At 42.5% G+C, this 27,716-nt stretch overlaps 1 protein-coding gene across 1 annotated transcript in view; it reads left to right on the top strand.

Moving 5' to 3' along the window:
- Window positions 1-7,017: 7,017 nt before the first annotated feature.
- The window catches only part of MGAT4A (alpha-1,3-mannosyl-glycoprotein 4-beta-N-acetylglucosaminyltransferase A), a 77,967-nt gene continuing 57,268 nt past the window's right edge, over window positions 7,018-27,716 (top strand). Inside the window, exons 1-2 of the mRNA XM_031605236.2 lie at window positions 7,018-7,167; window positions 10,663-10,962. Coding sequence (XP_031461096.2) covers window positions 10,869-10,962 — 94 coding nt within the window. The 5' untranslated portion in view covers window positions 7,018-7,167; window positions 10,663-10,868. The remainder of the gene's footprint in view (window positions 7,168-10,662; window positions 10,963-27,716) is intronic.

Here is a 27,716-nt window from a genome sequence, read left to right as displayed (position 1 = left end):
GGAATGAGATCTTTTCATTGCAGCAGAGCACCAGCTTTGTTTAAGTTGAGAGCAGCTTTGATAATTATTTTCAGTACTCCCGAGTTTATATCTCACAAGGTTTCCCTTGACACTTGCTGTGTCTCAGGGAGACGCAAGTTGAGGTGCCTCATACTTGCTACAGGTAATTTGAACAAGAGGATCTAAGACATCATTCTCATTCTTTCTGTCCCTCTCCCTGCTCTAAGTCAGCTGCTGACAAAAGCACTTTGCCATGCACTTTGGGTTTGAATGATAGCTCTTATCCTCCCCTGTCTGATCTCAGCCACTCAGGATGTGTGTCCCCTTGTCCACATTACTTGGGGTAAAGCTTAGTGTAGACAGGTTGGTGGGGAGCACTGTAGGGCCTTGTAGAGATTGGGGAGCTGGTGGGCAGCATGCAATGGGAGAGGCTGTGCTGCTTGGTCAGTAGGCAGCAGCTCTTGGACTGTGGCTACAGCAGATGCCTGTGAGCCCAAGCCTTTGCTCTGGGAGCTTCCAAAGACCAACTGTTTTACTTCTGAGGTTTGCCCTGAAATGAAAGCTAGCATTTCAGAATGCTCTAAAATCCACTTAGGACTTGGCTTTAGAAGTACTGACCAGGAAATTCATGTTCAACAGACAGGAAACAAAAACAAAAACCTTACCAATTATTAGGGACGCGTCTAGGATTTGAGCTTCTTACTCATATCTGATATGATAAGGCTCAGAAAGTTACAGGATCATGCTTTGTCAAGTCACTCATCACTTTCTTCCTGTCATTTCGGTGTTTGTTTAAGATTTTCTGGTTGTTCCTCATGCTTTTTGGTATAGGACTTTGAAGGCAAAGCAGTCAGGGAAGCACGGAGAGTCATATGGGATCAGAGCAGAAGGTGGTGGGGGAAAGGAAAGCCCAAGAGCAAGGGCTGTGCCTCTTTATACTTTGAGGCAATGCTGACTTGAATGTTGCAAGGCTACAGCTGATGACTGCCAATAGAACAAACGATCACCCAAACATTGCATTGAACATCAGATTCCACATCCAGTTATTTCTGAGAATTGGGGTTCCAAGAATGAGTGTCACACAGCTAACATGCTCATAGAGAGGCAGCCTGCTCTGTTCCTGTACACAAGCCCATCTATCAGTTTGCTGCTGGTTTACCAGCATCCCATCCATCTTCTGTTGGAGACCTTCTAAAATACTTCACATTTTCATCCCCTGTCCTGCACTTTCTCTAGCAGCAGAAAATATGCAGGCTCATCCTTTAATGGTGAGAGCAGGAGAAAGTTCTTTGTCTTCCACATCTTCAAGATGGATTTGAGCCAATGGTTTGGTGCCAGGTTTTGGGCTCTTAACATCTGGTTCTAACAAAGTGATTTGAGCCATGTCCTGCATAATGTGGCCTTCCAGTTGGAAGGAGGATTGGTGATGAAGAGCGGGGTTGGACCAGGCAACAAGAGACATGAGACAAAGAAAACAAAAAAAAACTAAAGTGTAGCAAGCCCATACTTTGGCAGGGGAGCCTGTGTCAGAAGCCTGGAGTATACGGTTTTAGTCTGTGCTTCTTGGCAATCAGAAGTTTAGATTTGCACTGTTTTTCCACATTTTAGCTCAGGTTTTACATATCCCTACATCTTTGGAGAATATGCAAGTGCCTTAACCGTGCATCATTCAAATGGCTATTTGTGTACTTGCAGTGAGTGGAGCTAGAAAATGTTTACAGCTTGTAATAACTCTGCACAAAATAAAACCAAGAGTTATATCTGAGTCAGTCTCTCTCAAAGCTTCATCTGACAATGTGAAAATCGACCAGATTTTGAGAGACCCTTCTAAAATACCTCACTTTGCTTATGAAAGACGTCTTGGATTCTTTCCCAGTGCTGCTTGGACCTGTATTGATTTTTGCTAGGAAAGAGTAACTTCAGACATACATGCGTGCTGAGGGCCTGATTCAGACTTCCCTTTAGCTGTGGTTTCCTTTCTATCAGTGGGCCAAACACCAATTCACCCCAAGGTAAGTGAGAGGAGACATCTTTTCAGTGTCTTGCTTATAAAGATGATTTCCAATGCACAAAGTCTAGCTCTCAAATATTTTCCAGAAATCTTTTCCTTTGTCTTTTAGAAATCTCTCTCGTGGTAGTCAGAATACCATGAAGCAGGCACATGGAAAATGAACTGACAATCAAATTGTTTAATTCTTAATATGATTTCCTCTCAGTTGAACTCTCTCTTCAGGACTAACTGTATCTGACTGCTCTTAACTCAGATGTCAGACCTCAGCTATTGTCAGCAATACGGGCACAATATGAACTTCAAGGCTCCCAGGTTTATATTTATGTAATAGCAAGAACACATTTGAAAGCTTCTACCTTCAGAAGGAGATGAATAAATGTAAATTTTCATCACTTCTAAGCATATAGCAGAAGAATTTGCAGCTTAGAGAATGTTACCACCACAGTGAGTGAAATGATGCTGTAGGAATGAGGGAAGAGAAACACAAGTTTGGAGACACAGCTTTGTTTCACCTCCCCAAGAAAATGTGGAAAAGTTATGTGCTCTCTCCCATGTCAGTTCACCCATTGTAAAGGTGGACAAATAATTTACCTACTGGAGAGGAATCCTGATGTTTCCACAGGGCACTGCTACATCTGACTTCTTAGTGAGACAGGTCTGTGAAGAGCAGCAGCATCACAGCGTGTAAGAGAAGATTATTTCAGAGTGTAGTCACAGAAACGGCAGAGTAAAGGTTAACTAAATAGAGCTTTTTTTTTTTTTCTACTGAGCATCTGTCTCTATCATCATTTTAATGTAATTTTCTACATCCATTTATTTGTTGAGCATTAGCATCACAATAGATACTACACAAGCTGCACATTTATAGATGAACAGTACATCTAGCAGCTCTGTGTGTATAAAACAAGTTTACAATACTACAAAATTAAAACACTTTTTCCAAACTAGTTCAGTCATCAAAGCACTCATTCCTTTTGGTTTATGTCTATAAAAATGTAATGAGATCTAAATCTGTATGAGCACCAAAAGCGTGAGGTGGGAAAGCCGTTCTGTATTGTCACGCTCACACTGTTGCATCCAGTCACCCAGAGGGGCTGCCCCTGCTGCAGGGGCAGTGGGCAATCACCGCCAAGCCTTCTCCACTACTCATCAGGTATATCTGAGCTTCTTTTTGTTTTTATTGTTGATATGGCAAAGCGCACGGGTGTACAGCTGAAAAAGGCAAAACTGGGGTGAGATAAAGGGAGAAGCGCTGAGAGTCAGAAGGTGTTGGCTCTGTTAAATAAGGTTAGTGCTAGACTGAGAATAAATCCTGTCTCTGAGACAGGATTCAATTACCAGCCAGTAGACACAGACAATTTCCAGACTGCCATTCCTCAGCCAGGCAACTGTTAACGCTTCTGCTGCCCGCGGTCAAGCACCTTTACCTTAGTGCATCTTTCCTCATGGCCAGAGAAAGCCAGGGTATTAATGGTGTGAAATGCAGAAATAACAATGCCTTCATACTTCTGAATGATTCAGGAAATGTGCCTAGATAAAAAAAGAGCTCAAAATTTGATAAATACTAATAAAAGTGCAGCCCTATGAATACATAATGACCAGGTATGCTAGAAAGAATTACTGCAGCGTACGTGAGATGACCAATTTGTCTTTACTCTGACCTTTAGGCAATAACAAAAAATTCACAGCATGAAAGCTTTCCAGTGTCAAAATATAGAACAGAATAGTTTGGTTGGAAGGGACCATCAAACTTCCTGACCACTTCAGGGCCAAACAGAAGTTAAAGCATGCTGTTGAGGGCATTATCCAAACACCTCTTGAATGCTGACAGGCACAGGGCATCAAACACCTCTCTAGGAAGCCTGTTCCAGTGTCAAGGCATTCTCATGGGAATGAAGCTGTTCGTAATGTCCAGTCTGAAACTCTCATGGCACAGATCCATGCTGTTCCCATGCACCCTGCCATTGGTTTAACAGTAAAGGATGAAACAGCTGAGCAGGAAGAACAAGTTCAGAGATCTGCAGGCATTAAATACTGCTCGGGTATAAAAGTGAGCCATCACCTTCACCAGAACCAGGCAGCATTTCAGCATGTCAGCCAAATAGCCCAGACATCTTTCTTCTGGCAGCTGCAGGATTTTCCTTTCCCATGCAATTTTTCTATGCATCCACCAATGGAATATGCCAAGAGGCATTTGATTATTGCTGTAGTAGGTCAGATGAGAGCACTGTTCATTTTTTTCCCCTCTCCTACACCCCACCTTCCTTATTATGAAGCTAACTCCAGGAGCAGATGTCAGATGAACTGAGAAAATAACCACATTAACACTCACTCCATTGTTTGCAGAAGTTAATAGTTAATTGGATACTGTCAAGGTCCAGTTAGTAAGCCCTCCTAGTGCAAACGTTCAATCAGTGAAAGAGCAAAGAGTAGAAAGTATAAGATAGCCTTCCTCAAATAAATGCCATTAAACTGATCTTGTAACACATTCTTTCCTCCAGCAGACTTCTCTCTCCTGACAAAAGCACTTTCATGCAAAAATGTCTCCAATCAATTTTGTTTTTTTCCTGGCATAGAAATGCAAAAATTCGTATCCCCATGCAACACTAATCTATTAAAGTCAAACAATGGCAGCTCTAATGTTTTTAGCTTGCTGGGATCCCTATAGAAATGCCTGTAGTAGATGTGTGTGCACTTGTGTACATGCAGTGCCAGCCTTTGTTAGAAAGCTATTGTACCAAATGTGTAAACCATAAAAAGGGGAACTGAAGCACAAACTTACATCATAAATTCTCACCACTCTGCGTATAACACCACAGAGCAGCCAGCTGTCAAGATCCTGCAAACTGCCTATATGCTCCTCCTGCCCTTCCACGCAGTTGCACCAGCCCCTCAGCACAAACACAGAGGGCTACTGTGCAGATCACTTAAAGGGAAAGAATACTGCAACGTGTTTAAGCTTTGGTTAAAATATAATAATTTATGGAGTCTTGTCCAATGCCACTTTTAAGACAGAATAGCTAACAGGATTATTGCATGGTTCATCAAGTTCTGGTGGGAAACTGTAATCACTACACCCAAGGCAAGAGCCTTAACTCAGAGCAGAAATGCTTGCTAGATGTTTGGTCTCAATCAGGTGGAAGACTAAGAAAAAAGGGGAGGCACTAAAGGGCTGGGCACCGTTAATCATGAGCAGTACCCATGGCTCTTGCAATGCAGAGAGCTTCCTACCATGACCTGAGAGTGCTGACTTTAATGGGACCTTGCAAACCCAAACACACATCACTTGATGCAACTTCTGGAGCCCATGAAAGGAACCACTGAAGAACAAGGCTTGCTTACTGAATGGAAACACTGCAGCCCTCAGCAATGAACCATGGAATAGAGCTGCTGCTAACCTTTCCTCACTACTTGCACACCCCAGCAGTAATAGCTCTCAAGAGGAAAGTGGGTTCACTTCCACACCTCCCAGCTGTGCTTGTCACACAGCCTGCAGGGTAGCACATGTGCTGCAGCAACACAGACACAGCCCCACTTTTGCAAGCAGCACAAAGGACAGAGGGCCCATTGAGTCGGTGTGAGGAACAAGCTGCCCTTTAAGGAGTGCAGCTCTACAACAGACGCTCTGATTAGCACAGCACAAACTCACGGCCATCATCACCAGCCACTGAGCACATCACACAGCACAGGTAAGGGCCAGTCACTTGGCACCAATGAGCAGTGCAAGAAATAAAGAAATACCCTGCTGAGCTCACCTGCCCTTCAGGGGTATATATGAACATGTTACCCAGAGAGGTGGTGGACATCCTGTCCCTGGAAACACCTCAGGCTGGATGGGGCTCTGAGCACCTGATGTATCTGCAGGAGTTTCTGTTCATTGCAGGAGAGTTGGACTAGATGGCCTTTAAGGGTCCCTGTCAATTCTAATGGTTCTATGACACGCATCCTCACTCAGAAGGCCAAGGGCTTGATCCAGGAGTCACCATGTACACCTCTGACACCACTAAACTTGGCAGTGGTTCTCTTCCAGGAGCATACAAGAGGGTAAACAAGAGCTGTTGGAGAGGGTCCAGAGAAGGGCCACGAAGATGATCAGGGGGCAAAACAGCTGAGACTCTTGGAATCTGCTTCCCTCTTTTTTTATTTATTTTTTTAAAATCAGCCAAACTACAATTGTAACAGTTAATGAAAGGTTTATACTTAGGGGGTATTTTAAAAGCTGGATAGAGCAGCTAAGAAGAGTTTTAAATGTCTCCTTTTCATTGCCTCTGTATATAAATCATCAAGTACAGAAAGATCCATTAAGGATATTTTCCATATAGGTGTAAAAACCTCCCCTAAGAAGACAGGCTGAGAGAGCTGGGCCTGTTCAGCCTGAAGAAAAGAAGGCTGTGGGGTCACCTCGTTGCAGCCCTTCAGTACCCAAAGGGAGCCTACAAACAGGAGAGGAATCAACTCTTTGGAACGGTAGATAACTGCAGAACAAGGGGAAATAGTTTTAAGCTGAGGGAGGAAAAATTTAGGTTGGATGCCAGGGGGAAATTCTTTACAGAGAGAGTGGTGAGGTGCTGGAACAGGCTGCCCAGAGAGATTGTGGATGCCCCATCCCTGGAGGTGTTCAAGGCCAGACTGGATGGGGCCCTGGGCAGCCTGGTCTAGAATTGAATGTGGAGTTGAATGTGCAGGGGGCCCTGCGTGCAGCAGGGGGGTTGGAGATTCATGATCCTTGAGGTCCCTTCCAACCCTGGCCATTCTGTGATTCTGTAAACAATGAGATATTAAAACAGGTAAAATTTTTTGAGACCCTACCATAACGGCCCAACTCCAGAAATCGCAGCCCAATACAAAACGATAACAACTAATAACCACCAACTCACACACAACCCGCTCTGACCCCAACGCACTCACTGAGTGAAGCCTCGCGAGACTGAGCCATTTATACCCACGGCCGAGGAGAGCGGCAGATGACGCAGCCAATGAGCGACGCTTCTCGGAGAGGGCGGGGCTTCCGCGCCCGGGGGCGGGGCGGAGCTCCCGGCGCGTCGCTGACGAGGGGAGAGCAGGGGAGCGGCAGCTCCGGCGCCGGCCGAGGCAGTCGCTGGTGGCAGCTCTGCCGCCCGCGCCCCGCGGCTCCCCCTGCCGGAAGCAGCGCACAGGTGAGGTCTGCCCGTGACCGGCACTCTCCCCCTTTACGCGCTCTAGGGTGCCGGTTGCCGGTTCCGCGCTCGCCTCGCAGGTCGCCCTTTCCACTCCGTTCGTCCCCTGCTCTGCTTTCGCGGGTCTGCGGGCGGGCGGGCGTCCTTCCTCTCCGCAGCCTCCCATTCCGGGCTTCCCCGAGGGCAGGAGGTCGGGGCCGTGCTCCCCGCTCCGCGTGCACCTGCGTACAGCCGGACCTGCCGCTCGCGACTCCCGGTGCCGCCCCCGCGCTCTGCCCCGCGCCGGGGTCCGGAGCGGCGCTGCTGCCCCCCCACCCCGCTGCGCTTCGCTGCTCGGAGAGCGCCGCGCTTTCCTCTCCGTTCGGTGCTCGCCCGTGGCTTGCAGCAGAGTTTGCAGTCCTTCTTCTTCCATCCCCCTTTCTCCCCCCCCCCCCCCGTTCCCTCCCAATCTCCGCAGCCGCAGCTGGCGGCGGCCAGTGCTGTCGTCCGCCGGGTAAACAGCGGCGGAGGAGAGCCCGACTCGCTCGGGACTCGCCGCTCGGAGAGCCAGGTCACCCTGCCGCTGCCGGCGGCGGAGAAACGGAGCAGGACGAGGGGTGGAATCGGGTCGGTGCCCCCCTGTTTAGGGAGCGGGGCCGGATCCCGGCTGTATGCCTGGCTCCCTCAGGATGGCACCCTCTCTCGTCCTCTGCCGAGTCTGGCGCTGCTCGGCTCCGGTCGCGCACCGCCAGGCACGGCGGAGCCTCTGCAGGGCACTGGTGTCTCTCGGGCTTTTTACGGTCTGCGGTTGGAAACGTGCTTCGCGCGTAGTGCGGGAGCAGCTGGGTGCGGGTGGGAACTTCTCAGTTTGTTTGAGGTGCGATTCGGCGGTGCCGGGTCCGTCCGGTACCTGTGGCCTGCGGGGCCCCTCCTGCGGTGGAAGAGATTTCGAGTCACAGCAGCGCTGGGAAACGGAGAGCGGCTTTAGGTCGGGAGGGACCCGACGGATCGTCTGGCTCCGGTGTCACGGGCTTCACGTATCTGGTTGTGCCCCGTCATAATGTCGCCTCCAAGCGGATTGCCCCTCGCTTAAATTAGCTTAGTTTGGGCAGCAAATTATTGAGGCAATCTGAAGCGACCACCTATGGGTCAGATTGTTCGTGTGCGTGTGGGGTTTTGCTGGTTTAATGAGATCCGTTTCAGAAAGCTGGGGTGGTTCTGGCACGTATGACTTGATTAAGCGAAACGTGTGAGGGATGGTCTGAGTGCTGCTGGGCTGCTGCTGAGCTCTTGGAGCCCGTGGGTGAGAGGGCTGAAAGCAGACCCAGCCAACTCCAAACCCACGGGCATTATTCATTTGACACAGTTTTGTGCAAACTTACAGCGAATGGAATCATATTACTGTCAAGGAATTATTTCTCACAGTTGTTTTAGGCTGTATCATCTCGTGGATTCAACTTGTGCAGCGAGAAGCCCTGATCACAGCCTCTTGATTTTTATTGCTGCAAACGTAGAAGTGATGCCCAGGCTTTCCAGCAAGGCACTTCTCTTTTTTTTTTCCATTACCAGACGGCGTTTTTACTCTCCTGGCTGCCCCCTGTCTGCATGTTGGACCAGCTGTCTCTCTGGGATGATCCCATCTAGCTTGCAGCCTGCTCCTCTGTACCCACCTGAGCTGCTTCAGCAATGTGACTGCTGCTAGAACGGTGGTGAAGGCAGATGCCAGCTTGGGCATCTGTATTTCAGGGCTGCTTTACAGTACGAATTGTCAGTGTTGTTACCAGCAGTCTAGCCACTTATTGTGGTGGTCTGGGAATCGATGGAACCCTTCCCACTCCTTAAATCCCTGCAGACAGGCCTCGTGGATCTTTGGGGTTTTGTGGTTTCTTTCTTTCCTTTCCATTAAAGTTCATCCAAGCTTTTATCTTTGACCTAATTGCTGCTGCCTACCCCCGTAGCTCTGATAATGTCCATCTCCTATTCAAGGTGCTGGTGATGCTGATACTTCCTGGCATGCCGTGCTCTCCCTGTTAGCTCTCTATAGGTCTCTCAGCTGTCTTTATCTTTCATTGTGTTGAATTCAGGTTTCTGTATTGTAAAGCTTTTCACAGTCCTTTTTATTCCCACTCATTACTTTGTTTCTTAGTGGATATGACCGGCTGCTTTGTCCTCTTCCTCTGTAAGTGCATGTATTCTCTTCCTCGTATGTACTATGCGATTTCAAAGTTAATGTTTAAAGCCACAGACCTACCTGTGCATGCAATTCCTCAAAACAAAGCGTGTTGCTGGCACGAAGCATTATTATTATTATGAGGTAATCACAGAAGGTAAGCACTTTTCATAACCTGCATGTTGTGGCCAAGGCTTGAATGCAGGGTGTGTAGCTCATACCTTTATTGTTCCTTCCTTTCGTTTGCTGACCAGGCCTATTCGTTATGTCCCCATTGGCAAGCTGTTTGGGAAAGGTAGCTGGTCAGATATGACCAGCATCCTCAGGTACCAACATGATGAAGAGTCTTTTTCCCTCTTTTAAACGTACCCAGACAAGAGGGTGACAGATTGCTTGTGAGGGAAATTCAAAGGAAGTCTTTATTTATTGCAGGGCAGCAATCACAAGTAGTTTATGGTGGGGGGGAAAAATCTGACAGCCTCTTAAAAGAATATAAAATGCTTGAGCTACTGTAAATGTTACTTGAGCTGTCTGTAAATCAGTTCCCCATCCCAAGGCGTAAAGCAGGACGCTGGTTAATTTATTTCTACGTTCTTTGTTTCAGCCTGTTAGAATTGTGCATTTAGGCGCTGTCTGCATTTGGGCAGCTGAGAGCTGAGGGTTTTCTCGTCCTGGGGTATAGGCCCTCCACCTGTGGTAAAAGTGACCTGTGTTTGACTGCTGTGTTTTGTCCTTGTGCCGGTGTGGTGGTGGGGAGACAGGAGCGGTACGGGCGCTCTGTGGTGGTGTTGTGGGCTTTTTTTGGGTTGTTGCCAGCTGTTATGGATTGAACGGTCTCTGCGTGTGTGACGGCAGCCTGTGCTGTCGCTGCAGCTAAATGAAGGGAGGGGGGGAAAAAAAAAAAAGATTGTGGCTGGATAAAGTGCTTTGGCGCTGAGCGGGGAGAGATGAATGATATATGTTTGTAAATGCTATTTAAAGCTCTGATCTCTCAGATCACCGGGGGCGGTTCCACCGCTGCATTTGCAGCCTCCGCTCACTGATTTCAGAGAGGCTTTGTTAAAGTGAGCGCTCAGGAGTGGGGCTTTGGACTTGCGTATGTTTGTCCTTTCACTACCAAAGTAATGTCAAGTACAACTCCTCCGGATACAAGCATTCCTAATGAAAAAGGACAAACTAACTCTAACAGGTGCTGTTCTCTGGGCTGAAACCTATGCAGCGAGAGAGGGATGCATGTAAACCACAATAACTAACGTGCACCTGTTTCTTTACTGTATTTTGGTAGACGGGGGACACCCGTAAGTGTTTTTGGTCTAATCTATTACCATCTTGTTTCCTTTGAACAGGAATAGAAGAGAAAGGACGTATCATTTATGAGAAGTCTAAGAAAGTTTACAGCAGTGTGGAATGGATTGATTTGTGACACCTTTGATATGTGAGAGCTCCACTTTGCATTGGCCTGGCTGCTGCTGGTGGACCTGAGCTGACCTGATTGCAGCAAGAGCGGTCCTCATCGCTAACGGAACGTAACCAAGTGTGATGCTGAAATGAGATGAGGCTCCGAAATGGAACTGTGGCCACCGTGTTAGTTTTCATCACTACTTTCCTCAGTTTGTCCTGGTACACTGCGTGGCAAAATGGGAAAGGTAAGTAAAGGGCTCCAAAACTAAACAGTCTTCCACGTGGCTGTGTGGCTAAAGGATGGGTAGGGCAAATGTGTGCTTTGCTGCCCTGCGTTAGCAATCTGTAAGCTGCCTGTCCACCAGCAGGTGTTGCCTTGGTGAGATCTTAACACCCGTCACTAGATTCAGGAAAATTAACTTGGAGGGATCCTGGTTTGGGGGGAAAAAAAATAAATAAATAAAAATAAACGAAACTGACTGAAGAAAAACAAATTCTGCTGCTAGAGGAAAGGGTCGGTCCAGGCTGAATAATCTTTTTGACTGTTTGTTTTTCCTGGTTAATGGGTGTTGGTAAAACAGCTGTTCTTTTTTCTTTTTTTCTTTTTGTTATTTTTCCCATGTAACATATGGCCAATAGACCAGGCTGGACAGGGTTATTTTTGGCACAGTGTTCTGTCTTCCCTGATGATTCGGTGCTGGCAGTGGCAAACTGCCAAGCAGCATTGTCCAAAGATTGTTCTTTCTTGCTATCTTTGAAGGAAGTGTAAAATAGTTCGTCTGAGCATGGCGTAGGAAGTAAAACAATATGAACAAATTGACTGCATGATGGGAAATGTATCCATTGTAATAATATGAGCAATCTCATGAAATAAGTAACTACTGTGTGTAATAGATTTTCACAGTTGAAAATGTTTGATCTTGTTGCATTCCATGTGAACCCTGGAAAAATCAGTTTTTTCTGAGGGTCAGGGCTGTTTTCTCTGTCTTTCTGTAAAGCAAATGAACTTATGTGGCAACGACTTCTAGAAAAAAGGTTAGGTATTTTTTCTTTTATAACCATTTGATCTGCGTCCTTCAAAGATCGAGTCATCGTAAAATGCACACTCTGCATCAAATGAGATTGCTGCATGGTTTGTTCTGACTGTTCTGCTGAGAATGTTATCTTCAGTTGTGCCTTGGGTCCAGTAAGAGAAGGCTGAAGTCTTCTGAGAGTATTATTTGTTGTAGTGCAGCCAAGTTGCAGTCTTATTTAAGTGTAAAAGAACAAGAAGGATCTTTTGGGATGAAGCAGGTGAGGTCTGTGGCATATTGGCTTGGCTTTTTTGTTTTTAATGTATTATTTGAGACTAGTAGAGAAGCAGCAGGTGCTATGTAGCCTGATCTCTGCTGTGGTGGTTGCTTGGTAGGCCAGCCTTCTAACTGTAAGCATCATTAAAAATGTGATGTTCTTGGGGCTGGAGTCATATAGAGATCTTCTCAATGGGCAGCAAAAGTGTAGAAGTGCAGAACACTGTCAAGAAAGTGATGTTTGAATTGCATTGCAAATAGCATTTTAACTTTGGTTAATACAGCACTCATTCTCTGGTTGAATTTCATATTCGTAATTCTTTTCTTCCTGAAGAACCTCAAAAAAATTTTGCTTTCACTTTGGCCAAGATGTATGTATCTGAAATTCTGTCTTTGTGGTTGATTTTTTTTTTTCTTAATATAACGTGGTGTATAAATCTTGCTCTCCTCATTCAAAGAATATAATAAAATCTTAATTAAAGTAATCAACAAAAATCCACTGTCAAGAGAGTGCTATTGTCTATAGTGCTTGATGATAATTTAAGCTTTGGTTGCTGAGACTGCTCTGTTATTTGTCTGTACTTCATTTTTTTTTTTTTTTTTTTTTTCCCATCTGAGTGCTTAGAATCAATACTAAATGGTAGTATAAGAGTTCTACACTTATCTTCCTCCAGGTCTTTCTTCTGAGCAATAAGATGGTAACTTGTTCAATAAAAATAGATTTAACAAGACATCAGAAATACACTAATTATGAATAATGGTTGTAGAACTATAATCCAGAAAACCCGTTGTTCAGATATTGCTTCAAGAGAAGTTTATACATAGAACATTGTTTTTGAGATTCTCTTTTCCTTGTGTAAGTTAATGAAATGCTGAATGGGTTGTATAAACCTGAAGCAGATCTGAGCTGGTTTCAGTACCACGTTTTAATTCAGAGACTTCTATACCAGTGGGAAAAGTTGAGAAACTAACAATATCTGCTTAATAAGAATCCATATATTTTTTTTCCAGCTTGCAACGTTTTGTTTATTTAATAAGCCTAAGCCTTGCAGAATGTTCTCTTAATTCATTGATGACTTTTTCATTATAAATTATTCAGAGGCTCAATTAGACACAAATACAGCACTTGCTGTTCCTGTTCACTGGAAGGTAATGATGTGTCACGTGCTGTGATCATCTTTTGTTATTCATTATGCTTACATGGCATACATTGGTTTCTTCAAGGTGTTTGTCAGTCTGCGGACAGCAAAGTGAATCCATTCGTATAAAATATTAATCATATTTTTTAAAAAGTAAGAGCAAGCAGTAGCCAAATAAATTTTGCCCCAACGACCCAAAGCCAATAATCAGGTGATTCTTTTCAGTCGAAGAACCAGGATCCTGGGTGACTCTACTTAAAATGTAGAACCACATGTAGAAGAAACACAAGACTGGGATAGTGTGATATCTTTATGATGTCTTCCTCTAGCAAGCACACTTCTCCCATTCTACGTGATAAGTTTGCACTGCAACGTGATACAGGCTTTGCTGCTAATTTAAAGCACAAAACAATTCTCTCAGTGGAACAGTGCTTTGCAGGCTTTATGGATATGGTAGAAAGTTGCTGGGAGGGTAAACTTTGTCTGAACTGCCATCAGTGGCGACAGTATGGCTGTAGCTCACTCAGCAGTTAGAGTACATAATGAACCTCTCATGGGATGGATGATATTTTTTTGCATGAAGTTCCTGGTTATGTTTTTGCTTTTCAAGTTAACTGTATTTGAAGCAAGTTGACCAGGATACTTCTTGTACTACTTGGGGCATGTTTTTAAAATTAAGGCAAGACCTTTGTCACTTTCTGCACCCACGCAGTGCCCAGAGGCACTGAAGTTGTAAGGAAGCAGTGCAGGTCCTGAATGCATGTGGGAGAAACCTCTCTCTTTTGTGGGACTCACAAACAGGAACTGTAAGGCTACTTCTTGTGTGTTGAAAGTATGCCATGGACAGCTCATAAATGAGGCAGATACTGGAAAACAGATCTTACCAAAATTGGTTCTTTTGGTGCACATAAAGAGCACACCTAAAGAACCTGCTGTTGTGTAGTGTTCAGAGCTAGTTCAGTTTAATATGTCCTTGAATTCCTCCTAAGCAAGAGAGGGCAATTCCTCCTCCTCTAATGCAAGTGGTAAATTCATGCTTAACACACGTACTTGGACTGAATTGTGCATCCAGGTGCTGCTGACCTACAAATCGTTGGTGTTTGACCAAGGATGTTATCATAACCCTAAAACCTGCTCACTGGATGAGAATGGCTGATATTGGTATGCTGATTTAAAACTGTATGGAAAGATCTCAGAGAGGACTCTCACTTATGAGATGTTTAACCAGCTTCCTTGTTTGCCAAATATTCACTCGTGTTTAAATAATGGTGGTAGGAGTGGCTGTTTTGTGCTAAGCACAACCTTTTTTTCTCCTATAGAGCAAGAATGAGAAATAACTTGTGTCATATCATTGTAGAATCACAGAATGGCCTGGGTTGAAAAGGACCACAAAGATCATCCAGTTTCAACCCCCCTGCTATGTGCAGGGTCACCAACCACCAGACCAGGCTGCCCAGAGCCACATCCAGCCTGGCCTTGAATGCCTCCAGGGATGGGGCATCCACAGCCTCCTTGGGCAACCTGTTCCAGTGTGTCACCACCCTCTGTGTGAAAAACCTCCTCCTAATATCTAACCTAAACCTCCCCTGTCTCAGTTTAAAACCATTCCCCCTTGTCTTGTCACTATCCACCCGTGTAAACAGCCGTTCCCCCTCCTGTTTATATGCACCCTTCAAGCATTAGAAGGCCACAATGAGGGCTTCCTGCAATATAATGAAATTGTTGTCTTCTTTCTCCTCTGCCTTCATACTACTGGAATTTCCACACTGATTCTTAGCCACGGTAATCTTAAGTGCTGGAAAAAAAGTCAAAACTTAAAGACAAGAATAGGAGAATCTAAAATAAAGGCAGCAGCCAATGATGGGAGGCTTTGGAGTAAGAAGCAGGAATTTGTTCCCAGAGGGAGAAAAGTCCTATAGAGCCACTGAGAAGATAGAGCAGGGAGGAGAGGATTATTTTTTTTCTTGGCAGTGATTATGCATATATTCTCCTTAAAAATAGAACAGAAATCTAAGAGATGCGTGTTAGTATTTTGCAACTGTAACCCACTGTAGTTTGTGCTTAGATCCTAAGAGAAGCTGTTATATGAGTAAATGCTGATTGCAGTCCTATGACTACACATTCTAATTTTCAGTTGTGCTAATTTTCCAACAATATGAATAAAGATTGATCAACCGAAGAAGTTAATATGTCTGCAGAATGGGAAGAGTAGTGGCAGGGGAAAGGAAGGAGTGGGATGCTAGAGCAGGTCATACGTTTAACAATTTTTATCGATCAACTTGTTCGAGCAAGAGGAAAGATGATTTCCTTGTTCTTTTCTCTTAAGTAGGAAGGAAGTGTTGGTTTCATTTGGAAATTCTGTTGCAGGTCTCTGAGGAGCCGAAGTTGAAGGAAGTAGCATCAGCACGCAGATATTACTCTGGTTGTTATCTAAAATACACTACGAACTTGGTTTTCCAAAGCTGACCAAGTGGCACATAGCTTACTGGTAGTAAAACTACCAGTTGAATTGCATGAAGGCCAGTCAGGAATGCAGGTTTGGCATGGTTACTGTGACTTCCATGCAGGTACTGATGGTGCTTTTGCAGATGAATTGAGTGGAAGAGGTATATATGCCTGCTGCTTAGGTGCACAGTGTTTAGGTCTGCAGGATCTCTGTGTCTGTGGGGTCTGTTGCAGTAGTACTGCTGACACCAGTGATTCTGAGCTGCTCTGGGAAGGGTCGCAGCCAAAGGAGCTTTTGCAGCACTTCTCTGTCCTTTTGTCTTGTTTGTAAAAATAATAGCTAGGTTAGCATCGCAGTTGATGGGATTCTAAAACTTGGTTGCTACTGGCATTTTATAAGGCTAACCTCAGCCAGCAGCTTGAGGTACTGCTCTCCATTGCAATCCAACCCTCAGACGTGGGGGAAGCCAATGCTTTTGCTCTGCATGAGTTCTTTTAATAGCTCTTCAGCTTGAGTTCTCCGTGCTTGCATGACTCCTCCAAAATTCTCCTGCCCTCATGCAGAGACTATCCTTCAGTCAGCTCAGGAAAGACTGTTGCATTCAACACAGCTGCTCATGCACGAACAGTTCTACTGTAAAATATGTATCTACAAATGTATCTGTGTGCTAAGTTATATTTGCAATGGATTGTAAGCCAGCTTTAATTTCTCTTCTTTCTAATAATGTTTTCCCATAGTAGATACTAACTGACGCATTAAGTGAGCAAGAAAGGCTTCACAATGGTCTGTTCTGGTGCTTGTTGGTATTTTCATTAGTGAATCTGGGTGATGAAAGGGAACAAGTACTTTGAAAGGCAGCATGCTGGCAAATAGCCTGGGAGAATGAAGTTTAAAGCAATTTATGCAAACCAGAGAGCTAGTCAAGAAGGGGAGTGAGTGGAAGGAGGGTTGGGATGAGTGCTGCTGAAGATAGGTTGAAAGTGGCCCAGACAAACAACAGGATGCGGTAAGGGAGAGGAAAAGCAAATTCATGCACACAAAATGGGGTAGAAACTTGGTGTTAGGATTCCGGTTAGGAATGACAGTTTACTGCAAGTCACTTGCTAAACATAACATCACATTATTGTAGAATTGAAAGCAAACTTAGCAGAAAAGGGGTGATAAGGAAGTATGCTATCTCAACAAGACACAGGAAGTGTTTTTTTCTGCTCTGTTTGATGCTGTTTCTGGGTGGCTCACTGCAAAGAAAACAGGTTCAGTAGCTGAGGTTCGAAGAAGCAACGAGTGATCAAAGATCAAAAAATCTACACAATAGGGTAAGTTGGTGTACTGGCATTACTTCACTTAAAGGGAAGGTATGTAAAGAGAAACATGAAGATAGTTTTCAATATTAGAAGAATTCCTGAAAAAATAAAGGATGCAGTTTGTTGTTCCTGATCACTTTGGATGATAGAGTATATTGGACTGAAGTTGGACTGGAGAGTGAGGTTAGATAGTGGAAAGTTTTGGTAAGGGCAAGTATGCTTACATACTACAGTAGACTCTTGGAAGGAGTGATGAACTTCCCTTGTAGGCATTTTCAAGAACAGGTTACGCTGGTGATTTCAAGTCAGACACACCAGTTTGATATCAAAAGTTGATATCAACTCAGTTGATTAGATCTAGCACAAGTGCAAGCCATGCTGGTTTTTAAAGCCAATATGACAACCCCCAAGTAAAGCTCAGATAGGGATGGCATTCTGGAGTGTTTTATCCAAGCCTGGGGCTCCCAACGCAAAAAGGATGTGGAGCTGTTGGGGTGGGTCCAGAGGCCACAAATGTAATCAGAGGGCTGAAGCAGCTCTTCTATGAAGCAAGGTTGAGGGACTTGAGCTTGGAGAAGACAAGGCTCCAGGGAGACCTCATTGTGGCCTTCCAGTACTTGAGGGGAGCTTTCAGTCAGGATTGAGATTAACTTTTTACATGGTCTGATAGCATCAGGACAAAGAGAAATGGCTTTAAACTAAAAGGGAGGAGATTTAGGTTTGATGTTAGGAAGAAATTTTTTTACTTAGAGGATGATGAGGCACTGGAACAGGTTGCCTAGAGAGGTTGTGGATGCCCCATCTCTGGAGGCATGCAAGGCCAGGTTGGATGGGGTTTTGGACAGCCTGTTATAGCGGTTGGCAACCCTGCCTATGGCAAGGGGTTGGAGTTTGGTGATCTTTAAGTTCTCCTGCTGCCTTAAGGCATTCTATGATTGTATTCTACAATTCTGTGATGTAGCTGGCAGGAATAATCTGACTTTGAACTAGCTGTGTTGCTGAAACTAGTCCTGAGAAGTTGGGGGCTGGGCTAGATGATCCCTAGGAGACCCTTCTAACTTGTTTTTATGAAACAAGTTTCACCTTGGCTAGGTTTCTCTCTCTTTTTGCTAAGACTGACATGCCAGTGCATTTCATCACTAAATAATATTGATGCTTGTGTAAGATATGCAGAAGTTGTTCTTTATTATTTTCAACATTTGATCCCTTAAAAATGCACAAAATGTTGACTCATATTTTGGTAGAATTACATAGCTTTTTATTATTGTTGTCCACTGACCTTTCTATGGCTAGGGACCTGTTAGAAAAATCTCAGAATTTCTTGGTTTTATTTTTAAGTGTGATTTCTTCCCACTCACTGCCTCTCCAGTTTAGAGTAGTATCCTGTTCGATAGCCCTATTCCTGCTGTGTAATCACAACTTTATTTGCTGTCTGGACAATGGAAAAGCCTATTTCTTTATGATGGAGTCTTTGGATTCGAATCCTGTAAGCTGTTTCTTTTCAGGATGAGATACTGGTAAGTCTGTAATTTAGTTTTGTTTATAACACACTATGTTTTGTTTTTCTGAACATGCTAGAAAGTGAATAGAAAGTGTTTTCTTTGCTCACAGTGAAAGGCTTTATTCCAGCCAGTCTCTCCCTAAAAAGCAATTACTCTAAATGGTCTTTTAGTGCTGTACTTCCAACTGCTTTTCTGGTCGTCTTCTTGGCTTTCATGCAGCTTTCTCTCTATTTCTGCTGATGCTTCCCACAGGCGTGCCACCCATCCATCTAGCAGTAAACAACAAACTGTATTTTTGCTTGCAGCTATGTATATATTTACTATTTTATTCTCGAAAATAATTTACAAGTTCCTATGCTTGTTGTACGTAGATGTTGCTATTGTGGCCCACTGATGCATCATGTTTTTGCATATCAACATCACGAATATGCAGGTTTCCTCAGATGCTTCAGGGATGGGCTGAACTAGATTTCTTTTCCATTACTATATACTGGCGAGGTAATCGTTTCAATAACAGACTTCTTAATTGTACAGTCCCTAGAGAAAAACTGTAGAAGTACTGTTGAAGTGAGATTTGAATATAACAAGTGTGATGGCATCACATTTGACTTACAGATGGTGCTGATTTGCAGCAACATGAGAGTCTGATAAAACTGATTATAAGGTGTTGGTTTGTTTGTTTGTTTATTTATTTGCAAGGAAAGCGAGTTAGAATCTATACTTGGAAACTAAGCTTGTGCAGCAGTTACTGGTGCACAAAGAAGAAGCAAGGAATATCCACTAGCAAGTGCAGAAACAATAATCAAACTTCTACAGCACTTGCATTTTGTGCCCAAGCTGGTGAGAGTTTCTATTAGTTTTAGTTCCTAGGGATAGCACTGGAGTGGTAGTTCTCTTCTGTTATCTCCTGTTAGATCAGTTTTCTCCAAGTGTATTAGGATGGTAAACAGTAATGACTGATCCACAACTAATTAATTTTATTTTAATTTAGGAAGCTAGGTGTTCTTGCTGTAGTTTCTGGTTTGAAAGAGTATGTTTTGTTGGTTTCTGAAGGGAGAGAAATGAATGGTTTGAAGTAAGTTTCTTGGTTTACATGTACAGGCTCTCCCAGACAGGAATTGACAATTCTGTGGTAGAAACAAATAATGCTATGGTTCTCAAAAGCCTTCAGGCTGTCAGAACTGAAAGGTTGCTTTTTCTTCCTGTGGCATGGTTTTATTTTCCAGCGTTCTTTCTTTTCTGTGCTACATTGGTCTGTGGCTGAGTTAGTCTATCTAAGAACATACAGTATCTTGACTCTTAGAGTCTGAGCCCTGAGTACTCAACAGTGCCTGAACATATCACATGAATAATGACCCTTGGAGGAGGTTTGGGGTACCTAGGGTTTGATGGACGTGACTTTATGGAAATCTGGCCTGGGCAGAAATCCTTCAGATGTATAATCTATTTCACCCAGATGAGTGGATGCTATTGCACTGATATCCTCCTGCTGACCAGATGGCTGTGTGACTGTAAGTCCTGATCGTGTGCACAGTGAGTGATACCTTTGAGAAGTTTCATGCAAGTGTGTATTTGTGATAAGTAGTTACTGAGCAATTGTACAGTAGTTCCTGTGCTTTTGGGATGACCGAGGGGGTCAAATGCTCAGCTACTGCTCAGTTGGTTGGTTGGCATATGTGCTTTGAGTCATGCTCAGGAGGATGTATAGAGTGCACGTGTCAGAGGTTTTGTTTGCATGGAAGCAGCAAGGTTAAACATTTTTGCTTTGCACAAATGTATCTGTTGATCAGGGAGGCTCTCAACAGAAATATCGGTGACCTTTCTGAAACTCCCATGTGAAGACACATGCTGGTGTAATAACTGTTCTCTCTTCAGCTGTAAATGGGACATATGCATTCAGAGGTAGAGATGGCCTTTGTAGGTTAGGGTTCATTTTCCCTCGTCTTTCTCTGCAGTGCTTTATTGGGCTGGCAGTTTTATACAAAAAAAAAAATGGGCATTTTAAAGTGTTTCTGTGTGCTGTAAAAGTAGACTAATTCCTTGTCCTGTATTTACAACGTTGGTTTAAATTTAACTGTATTTAACTTAGAAGAAATTTTGGACATGAAAAGATCTACAGCTGAACAGGAGACTTTACTCTGTCTTGTGTTTTGAAGATGAGTTGCATCAGGTTTTGTGGTATTTTAGCTATGTGCAGCTTGCAGTGATCAAAGGTTTGAAATGGGTGAGGTTGAGAATTTCCATCCGTGTAGCAAAAAAAAAAGTAGAACATTCATAACACATCCCTATAGTCAGTATTATCTCGTTATAAGTAGTACCCATGTCTAAGTAGTTCACCAGTGAAGTCGGTGATAAACTATGGACTCAGGTAACAAAGAGAGGATGGCTGTCGTTGACCTTTTCAAGAGCTGCGATGTCTTTGCATCTCCTTTGGCCTAGCTGGTGTTCAAAGGCAGATGCTGTTACTGTGTGCAAGCCATCCCTAAAGGACAGCATGAAGAGCTGTGCCTCAATGCAGGACTGAGGGCAGAATTCTGGATCTTCAGGCTGGGACTCTAGGGGCAGAGGAATGGGGGTTTCTGGGGTTTGGGAGGGAGTCGGGAGGGGCATGGCCCCACTGGGGTTCCTGTCCCCAGGAGTGAGAAGCTGTGGAAACAGCGGTAGGAAAACAAATGTATGGAGCTTGTGTGGCTGCGGTATCTCAGCTGGGGTTTGGGTGTTCCCTCCCCACCCTGTGATCTTGGCTCTCACCAGTCACACGCAATCACTGGAGCACAAGGTGAGGAGAGGAGCGCTGCTTCATTTAAGAATCAAGCAGATGTTTGCACATAAATTATGAATGCTGTTTTTCTTGATTGTTCACGATGCTGCTGGTTAAATGCAGCTTGATCCTACTGTTTGAACTGCTGCTGTTTGAGAGGTTATAGATACTATTTCCATTATGGCGTGTAAGGGAAACTGTAGGGTTGGTGGCTGATGCAATTGGCTCTACTTTTCATTATCACTGATTAAAAGTTGCACAGCAGATTGCTTTTATATACTGAATACTGACATTCAGAGTGATGGAAAAATAACATTTCTACCCTATGGATGTGTTGATTTGCATCTTTCAGAAATAAAATGCAACTTTATATCCACAATGTTTGTAATGCAAAAAGATTCTTTTGGGAAAAGAAAATACCACACAACAACAACAGCAAAATCTTTCCCATAACAGAAGATTAAAATATTTCCATTCAGTTTTATGAAGGTGTAGTTCATTGTCACCTGATTTTTCTTGCATCTCTACTTCTGTGGGGATAATTCCTGCACTGAGCTAGATCTTCCACAAATCTTTGTTTCCTTGTTTTAGAAGAGACCAATATGAAAGCTGTAATTGTACTCAAATCTTTACTCATTTGAAGTACAAAAGGAGCCACAGTTCCCTGGGGCATTGTAGCATTACAAACTAATGTTGAATAATACTGAGAAAGGGCAGTGCGATGGAAAAATAGTTAAAAATAATAAACAGTTAATAATTAATAAATAGGTTTGGGACAGTTAAACCAAAATGTTGATTTTCTTTACTGAATATTTTTTTTTGTGAAAAGCACGATGTTTCTGCTGCTTATTCAAGAAATTCATTCCAATGGCTTTAATCAAGTATAACTAGAAACCAAATAGCATCTTCTCTAACCTTGTGTTTACAGTTCCATTTGCCATGGTTGACATTCTGATTGAAACACATGGTATGGTTGAAATACATTATGTATTCTGGTGTTTGCAGATGACATAAAATTGGATACATTCCTCCTGCCCCACCAGGAGTTTTAACTTTGTGCTTATTTTGTTTTTAATTGTATGGAAGGTAAGTCTGTGAAACAACAGCAAAAAAAAAAACCTGCATTGTTTACATGATAGAGTTGAGGTTAGACTGATTCTGAGAGTCCAGCTAGGGTTGAATTTTTAATTGCTCTAGTGCCATAATTATAGGCTTGAGCTAACCAGTCCTCAGAGTTGCAGAGTGGTTAGTGTGATTATCATCTCTAAACCAGGGTACCTAATTCTCTGTTTTCCCAAGTAAAACCTCATCTGTGTGTATTATAGTGCTCCCACTAAGTAGTATTTAAGTCTGTCATCAATATTCTCCTAATTATAGTTATTTAAAATATATGGGTATTCCAGAACAAAGAGGACTTGCACCTTATTCTCATTTCTTAACCAAGAACCTTTGATTTCATCCTTTGAATTGGGTTGTCCCTCAGCTCTGGGCACCATGGGAGGCACTGGCTGTGGCTTTGGCTCCAGCTGTGTAGTTAATGGTGTGTTGCTGTTAACAGCACAATTTACTCATGCAACCAGAGTTGGAGAAGGGAAAAGCAAACTCATTTCAGATTAGGTGGGGTTTTTTTTGTGAGATTTCCAATATGTGTTACATCATAAATGCAGAGAGTAATGTATAACCTTTGACTAAAACTCAATCTAATTTTAAAATACAGTTAATAACTCTATGCAAAAGGATTTAAAAAATAAAAAAAAAGATGTGGATTCAGTTAATGACTGGCTGTTGTTACCAAGGTGTGAGTGGCAGGTAACCAGTCAAGCTTTCTCTGATCCTAATGGATTTGGAAAATTGGTTCACTGCTTGTGCACACTGGTTTGGATAATAAAGGCACAACAAAATGTTTTCACTGTGAACCCTTATGAAGACTATTTTTTTTCCTCTTTCAAATCCCTTTTCCAGTCAAGACTGTTACAAGGAAAATCAATGACTCCAGTTTCATGAATTCTACTGTGTTAGAGAACACTATGTTTAGTAAATTAAATTGGAACTTCAATACCTTTATAAGAAGGTATGTAGGGGAAAAATAGGTAGTTATTATGTATACGTACTTTATACATATTTAGAACCAAAACAGCAACGCTCCAGGAACTTGAAACCTCTCAGTAGCATGTGTACTTGAGTATTGTAGAACACAGAGTTAAGTACTTGTTCATCAAAAGTAGCTGACAATACAGGTGATTGAGTTCTGAGGAGGAACATGAGATGTCACAGATGATCACCATGCTAACTGAGAGGGGTTGAATTACCTAAAGGATAGTAGTTACTCTTGTTTACACTCTCAGCAGATCTCTCTGTGTACTTCAGGTGGAAGAGGTGTCTCTTCTTTTCTATCAGGTGAGAATTGGCAGTGCTGCACCAGGGTTATTTTTAGGGGTTGTACTGTAATACCAACATTAAGTATCTCACAGATTGTTACAAAGCCACACTTGGAGTCTTGTGCAGAAAGGGTTTTTATGAAGGTTGTTTAAAGATAATGCTTTTCTTCAGACACTGTAAAGAATTAATACCCAAATTACACAAAACCTTTGGATTACATGCTCACCTGAGCTCTTTTATTAATTTCTTAAAATGAACATTTTGTGCTAAGTGTATCTACAGCAGACATATGATTTTTTTTTTTCTTGATGTGCTTTGCTTTTGGGAATAGAATATGTGAAGTTCATATTTATTCTTACTGTTTCTGCATGGGTTGGAGATGTGTTAAACACTTGTTACTTCATGTGGGACTGATTTAGCATATGATTTCAGAGACCTTCCCTTTAAAGAAGAAATGACTGAGTTGACAGTGCTTCTGAGTACGAGGAGTTAAACGAAAACAATCCTAAAACAACAACATAAAAGTTGGAGCTTAAAAAGCTCTGAGGATTATATTTCTCTGTGAAGACCTGGGCAGTGTTGTTTACTAGGCAAGGAAGAGTAAATACTAGTTAGGTTAGGATCTAGGTCAGGACAAAGCAATTGCAGATGTGAATATATATTTTTTTGCCATCACTGTAGCTTATTATTCCTTCTGTTTAAAAGAAGCCCAGCTCCTGTGTTGCCAGTAGCTCTTCTCAGACAAATCATGTGTTTAATTATCCTTATTGTCTGAAGCCAATGCACAGACAGAACACCATATGCTTCTGTTGACTTGACCTCTTTTAGTTGTGGGAGTCTGAATTTTCTGATACATTATTCTTTCTATTCCTTGTGTTTAAAGTAATGTCACACTCTCTGTTAGAGTGTAGACCAGTGTCATAGAGGTTTTTACACCTATATGGGAAATATCCTTAATGGATCTTTCTGTATTTGATGATTTATATACAGAGGCAATGAAAAGGAGACATTTAAAACTCTTCTTAGCTGCTCTATCCAGCTTTTAAAATACCCCCTAAGTATAAACCTTTCATTAACTGTTACAATTGTAGTTTGGCTGATTTTAAAAAAATAGGTAAGCAGATTCCAAGAGTCTCAGCTGTTTTGCTCTGTTGCTTCTCTCCTTTGTATAAGAGGCATCTCTGAGAAAGTAGGGTTTCTTACTTTGTCAAAAGAATGTTTACGAGAAAATTGATTCTGAAATTTGCACTTCAAAGTAACAAGGTTTTGCCAGGTGATATTACAAATGATTATATTCAGGTTGCTTTAAAAATTTTAGTAAAAGCAACGCCAGCTCCTGCTGCAAAGGAATGTTTAAACAAAAGTATCTGGCTGTTGATTGGATCAGGCCCTGAAATTTTCAAAGCAAACATTTCAGACTTGTGCTAGTGCATTAAAATCAGAAAGAGCAAAAAACCATAATTTGTTTATTACTTTTCCCAAAGTGCAATATGTGAACAAGTTGCAGCAAAAAAGTTAAGTAATTAGAATTCTTGAGTTATTTATTTTAAGTTAGGAAAAGCTGCACTGGAAAAACAAACTGGTCTTTGCAAGGCAAGTTACTTGAATAAGCATATTTTTAAATACTTCTAGTCCTAATAAATACACTTCTGTGTGAGAAGCAAGGGAAATAAACAGTAATTCTGCCTGGTTGTTTTGGTAGATTGAAATACAAGACTGCTGAAATGGACTGTCAGTTTGGATAACAAGACTTAGAGATAAGAGAATGATTGACCTCTTGTTTTTTCTGAAATCTTTGTACAAGACTGTTACGTAAATCATGAATTATTATGTATTTTAAAAACAATTATGTAATCTCTAATTCTGTCAGAATAACAGAATATTCTGATGTAGGTATGGCCACAAACACTTAGCTGAAAAGGCCCACAGGACAGCATTCAAATAGGACTGATAAAATTTGACCTTGAGCAATTTTCTTAACAGCTTATATTTATAGCGTATCTGTTCTTAGCGTTTACAGCATAGTGCTTTATTCTGTATTTGCATGGTTGATTACTTTTCTGCCTCAGATTCTGTAACTCATCATAACTTGCTTATAAAAGGCTTTCATTTCACGTTAGGAACAAGGAAGCTAATTAGCTCATAGGGAGTAGTCATCCATGATAATATATTGTAACATTTCAAGGACACAATATTGCAGATTTTAGACAGTTTCAAGACAGAAGATCAAAAATTACTTTATAAACACACTTTAATTTTTAATTTTTGGGGCTAATTTTTTTTTTTAAGACTTTCTTAGGTCATCAGTTAATCTGACGTTATTGGGTACAAATATGATTTGTACCTATACTCGGTTTTTAGTCCCTGACAATTATATCAGACTGTGATGATATTTTGCCATTTTTATAAGCAAGTTGGCACGGTTGGATTCTGCAACCTCTTTTGTGTGTGAACAGAACTTCTTGGCCATACCCATGTGACTGGTTTGATTCCTCAGCCAAACATTTGAGAGAATGGCACTTGAGTGTGATTTGTGAGTATCTTCTGAGTTCTGGAGTCCAGACTTCTAAAGTGCAGTGAGAACTATGGCTCATATTTTCCTCAGCCAATGCCACTATGTGTTTCTTGGCTATTTCTTGGGTGCTGGATGGCTGTACAATGTCAGTGAGAGCAAGATTTTGGTACCACAAGTAGTAAGTAATTGTATTTGCAAAACTTTGCAAAAACCCACCCAAAATACTGTGTCCAGGCTTGGAGCTCCCAGCACAAGAAGGATGTGGGGCTGTTGGAGTTGGTGCACAGAAGGGCCACAGAGATGATCAGAGAGCTGGATACCTCTCTTATGAAGAATGGACTGGGGGGTTGGATTTCTTCAGCTTGGAGAAGAGAAGGCTTCAGGACATGCTCACTGCGGCCTTCCAGAAGGGAGGTTTCATCCAGAAGAGAGACTGTTTTTTTACACAGTCTGATAGTAATAGGACAAGGGGGAATGGCTTTAAACTAAAAGGAGAAATTTCAGCTGGCTGTTAAGAAAAAAAATCTTTACTCAGAGGGCAGTGAGGCATTGGCACAGCTGCCCAGAGAAGCTGTGGTGCCCCATCCCTGGAGGTGCTCAAGGCCAGGTTGGATGGGGCCCTGGGCAGCCTGAGCTGGTGAGGGACACCCTGCCCATGGCAGGGGTTGGAGTTCAATGACTAAGGTTCCATCCAACCAAAACCATTCTATGAAAATAAGAAATCTGGCCTTTGCCAATTTTAAGATAATGTAGAAAATCATAATCAAAATAAATGTTGGTGTAATAAGAAGAGTTTTGTTTGAATTCAGTCTGTCTTTTTTTTGACTGCCATGAAAAATAATTTTGTCTGCCATGCGTTAGCGTAGCAGGAATTCAGTTTAAAAGAGTATTTGTGTGTGAGGAGCAAAGAGGACTACTTGATCAAATGATACTACAAATATGATAGCTTGTGATGTACTTGAATGTTACAGATCAAGTGTGGTCTAAAGGAAGCACGTGTTGCATACCTCCCTGTGGCAGTGAAGTGCAGGTATTCTTATCACCACAGAGTGGATACTGATGCACTTAATACCATGATTTTGTGAATACTGTAAAGCATTTGAACTAATTTTAGGGCGATGCAGAAGTTATTTCTACACCCTATATAATAGAAATGAAGAGACTTTCTTGTAGTAGAAGTGCCAGATTGTCAACATGGCAGTCAGTTCCAGTTTCTAATTCTCTGAGGAGTAACATGCCTTTTGTACACCTACTCACTCTATATAAATCTCAGAGTGGAAGCTCTCCATTAAGCCTTCTAGTTTGTATCAACCTGTTTATTGATAATTCTTGTTGTAAGTATAATAGGAATGTATGAAGCTTGCTACTGGCATGACAATGACTTGTGTTTTATTTTTGTTCCCCATTTTTAATGGAAGAAGTGAGTTGTAGAGTAACTAAGCACTGAAGTGCCTGAATTAGCATTTACACTACAGTGTATTCTCACGGAGCCTAAAGAGTGCACGCAAAGGAAATGAAGCATTTGCTGTGAAACCTTTAATTTGTAGCACTTCAATCTCAACAACCTAAAACTTTCAGCTGTTCTGCTTATGTGTGAGGAGCTAATGAGCAGGAGCCCTAGGGCTGGAAGAAGAAAACTGAAAGGGTTATCACTAGGATGGGCC

Source organism: Phasianus colchicus, chromosome 1, assembly GCF_987193195.1.
Source record: "Phasianus colchicus chromosome 1, bPhaCol1.hap1.1, whole genome shotgun sequence".
Taxonomy (NCBI): domain Eukaryota; kingdom Metazoa; phylum Chordata; class Aves; order Galliformes; family Phasianidae; genus Phasianus; species Phasianus colchicus.
The sequence above is the reverse complement of the archived record's forward strand: the minus strand, read 5'-3'. Positions and strand labels throughout refer to the sequence as shown.